The sequence below is a fragment of the Alligator sinensis genome, unplaced genomic scaffold, assembly GCF_000455745.1.
Source record: "Alligator sinensis unplaced genomic scaffold, ASM45574v1 scaffold150_1, whole genome shotgun sequence".
Lineage (NCBI taxonomy): Eukaryota > Metazoa > Chordata > Crocodylia > Alligatoridae > Alligator > Alligator sinensis.
The window spans coordinates 5,207,540-5,211,425 of NW_005841840.1; the positions used below are offsets into that span (position 1 = coordinate 5,207,540).

The following is a 3,886-nucleotide window of genomic DNA, read 5'->3' on the forward strand; positions in this document are numbered from 1 at the left end:
CCCTGCCCGCCGGGCCACTTCAAGGATCCCAAGCGGCTGTACTGCAAGAACGGCGGCTTCTTCCTGCGCATCAACCCCGACGGCAGGGTGGACGGCGTCCGCGAGAAGAGCGACCCGCACAGTGAGTCCCCTCCCTCGGCCCGACGGCGCGGACCTGCCCCTGCCCCTGCCCCGCACCGGGGTCAGCGCTCGTGTGCGGGGACGGACGGGGGCAGAGGGCGACCCCCTCGGGAAGCGGCGCCTCGGCCCGGCCGGCCCTGAGGGCTTGCGTTCAAGGACCCTCAGGCTCTGCCGCTCCCCCTGTGATGCGCACAAGTGCCCTGTCTCCGCTGCAGTAACGCTCCCCTCTCCCCCTGCCCTGTACGGACGTTCTCTCATGTATGAACGTTCTGTCGTGTATGAACGTTCTCTGGTTCGGCTGCAATAAGACTGTCTTCAATGCATACAAGTTCTCTTTCGAGTACAATAAGACCGTCTCCCTCTCTAGTGTATACAGATTCTCTGCCTTTCTTGTTTTTTGATTATTTTTTTTTTGGCATCTGTAAAATTGACATCACAATTCCTGCTTACTTCAGACAGCTGGGTAGTGCCAGGTCTTTACTGGGCTTGTGACCTGATGAGGTTCTTCACTTCTTCACTTCTTTTTTTTGTCCACTTTTTTTAATGCTGATCTATCTCCCTTAATGTTAAAGGAGAATAGAGGTTCATTTGGTAGGGAGACTTGTACCTCTGTCCCTGAACAAATTTATCCTTTTCTCTCTCTTTCTCCTCTTTAATGTATAGAAATTCTCTGTCTCCATTGTTTTTGTTTTTGTTTTTTTGCTTTTACTTTTCTTTTTTTTTTGGTATCTGTAAAATTAGTATCATGATTCCTGCCTACTTCAGGCAGTGGCATAGTGCCAGGCCTTTACCAGGCTTGTGATGTGATGTGGTTCTTGACTGCTTTATTTTTCACTTTTTTTATACTGATCTATCTTCCTTAACATTTAAGGGGAATAGAAAATCATTTGGAAGGGAGACTTATACCTCTGTCCCTGAACGGATTTCTCCATTTCCCTCTCTTTAATGTATATAAATTCTCTCAGTTTTTTTTCTTTTGCTTTAGTATTTGTAAAGTTAGTATCATGATTCCTGCCTACTTCAGGCAGCAGCGTAGTGCCAGATCTTTACCAGGCTTGTGACGTGATGGGGGTCTTCACTGCTTTTTTTTCCACTCTTTTTTTTTTTATACTGATCAATCTCCCCTAACATTAAAGGAGAATGGAGGTTAATTCAGAAGGGAGAGTTGTACCTCTCTCCCTGAGCAGATTTCCCCATTTGCTTCTCACTCTATTATGTATAATACAAGTTCTATTTCTCAAATACAATAAGACTCTCTTTTTAATGTATAAAAGTTCTGTCTCAGCTTTCTGGATATGTGAAATTTGGTATCATGATTCAAGGAGTGGTAGAATGTGAAATCTTTACAAAGCTTATAACATGAATAGGTTCTTCACAACTTTTTTTCACTTTTATACTGCTCAATCTCCCTTATTATTAATGGAGAATACAAGCTCACTTCAGCAGGGAGACTTATACCTCTGTCCCTGAATGGATCTTTTTCTCTCTGTCAAACAAACAGAAAAGAAAGACTAACTTTATTTTTGGTTGTTTTAAACGATAGTTTTCCTTTCATATGGAATCATTTTTTTTCACTAAAAAAATCAAGTCTGAAATACTTCCAGTATTACAAAACTTGAACTGCTGTCACCAGAGTACTGCTTGGAAAAGGTATCACCTCTCCAAGTGAATCAGAAAGACAGATTTACTTTTGCTGTCAGAGTACACAGACATGCCTGCCTGAATCCTAGCTACTCTACTTATTCTCTGCATCATTGGGACCTGTTGCTAAGTGTGGAATCTTGTGGGAGGATCAGATGGATCTCAGCTTCCCAGTGCCGTCCTCTATTTTTCTCAGAAAACAAAAATCATAAAACATTTTCAAAGTATTTAATAGCCTGTGCACCGTACTTGCCAATCCAGTATCAATTCATTACTGTCTATTGTTTAGGAACTGCGAGAGCTGCCAGTGAGATTTCCTTCAAAATAATTATGTATGGCAGTACTGTGTAACAACTCTATTTTGGGCCTACTCAGCACTGCATTGTTCTGCCAGCAACATTTTGACTAAGTCTACACTCAAAACTCCTCTCAGGCTGCAGAACCCCCCTTTTTCAGAAAAAGTTATACTACCACTCCTGAGCAAAAGAAGACATCTGCCATTCTTTGACTGTGCAGATGCTGCCCTGGTCTTTTCTGTAGCTATTTCCTTCCCAGGATGCGCTTTATGCTCTGTTGTCATAGATGCTCCATTGTAGCATGTATGGAGGTGCTAGAAGTACATGGTTGTCATCAGGCAGCAGAACTAGATAGGCATAGACAAGGCTATGTAGTAGCTCTTCTGTGTTTCCTGATCTGTGGAAATTTGGGAGCCTGCTATACTTGTACATCTTGATTAGAGAATGAACTACTGTATGACAGCTGGCCTCAGCAGCAAAGGAAACAATGCCTCACTAGAGCAGGTAGCTGCAGTACGAAGTAAGCAAAAGATGCAGCCCTAGTCTGTACCTGTTGTTAGCTTGACCCCCTAAACAGACAGAAAAGAGAAAGATGATCTGTGAGAGGAGCAGGAGGAGGAAATAGGTGTACATAGGAAGTGCATGCAGGTGGTGAAGACAAACAAAATTACACAAGTAGGGCACAGATAGAGATGGAGAGCCTTTCCTTAGAATCTGACATGCTTTTCCTATGAAAATTTTTCTTCTAGCTTTGGTTTTTGGATAACATTTGCCAAGACCCTTTATTAAATCCTGGAGGCATGTTGCAGCAACCTGTTTCCTGACCTGGGATTACTGGGAGTAGGTTGGGTATAATTTGCCTAATTTGTTGTGGTGTTTGCCTTGTACATTCCCTTTTTTTTCCTCTATGATTTCTATGATTTTTGCTTGAGAGAGGATGACAGATAAAGACATAAATTGTACCTAGTGGCACTGCAATACAATAAATTATAACATATTACTTTTCAAGTTTGTAGGCCCAAAATAAGGCATTAAATTCATAAGGGAGGTGGCCTTATCGCAGCTCTGGTCATTTTCATGACATCTCTGGATGCTGTATGGAAAATCTAAAATAACATACATAGCCCACTTCAGATCTCTGTGTTTTGGAAATGTAGTTCTTTACAGGAAATATATCTTATTCATTCTCTTGACACACATTGTCACCTCTGTCATGACCCAAAAGGCATGATTGTGTGTGTGCGCTTCGGCACCAGAATTATCCCCGTCAAGTTGCAGAGCATTGCACGGGAGAGTTTCCTATAGCAGAGGAAACCCCGGTGCAGGGACCAGTTTCCCGCCTTTTCTGCAGCTTCTTTTGCAGAGTGCATTGCTCATGTTGCAAGAGGAATGCACGGTGCAAAAGAGTTCCCGCCACTGGTATGCAGATTCGTTCCCCGTGATTGGCTAGTGCTAAATTATTCACACGTGGCGGCTAACGATTGGCCTGTTAGCCGTATAAGAGGCTTGAGCGGTTTCCGCCCAAGCTGAAGAGGACTCCACATCCATCTCGTGGGGACTCTGGGTACACGGCAGGGTAATAGAAACCCTGTGTGAGATCCAGAGGAGCGTGGCGGCCTGATCCACCGCCCACCTCTTCCCGTCTTCGAACGCAACTTTTATAAGACGTATTTACGATTTCTATTTTGGTGGCTCGTTCACCCAGAGCATCCGGACCTCTGCACCGTGGAGCCTAGCAACCTCCACGAGACCGTCTGTGTTGTTTGTCTGTAACTGCAACTTAATCAAGCTTTCCAGCCTACACCACTGCCATCTCGGTGTAAGTAAAC

At 43.9% G+C, this 3,886-nt stretch overlaps 1 protein-coding gene across 1 annotated transcript in view; it reads left to right on the top strand.

The window, feature by feature from the left end:
* Positions 1–6: 6 nt before the first annotated feature.
* FGF2 (fibroblast growth factor 2) overlaps positions 7–3,886 on the top strand; it is a gene marked incomplete at its 5' end in the record, with an annotated part of 85,214 nt that continues 81,334 nt past the window's right edge. The window contains one exon of the mRNA XM_006015624.3: positions 7–121. Coding sequence (XP_006015686.2) covers positions 7–121 — 115 coding nt within the window. The remainder of the gene's footprint in view (positions 122–3,886) is intronic.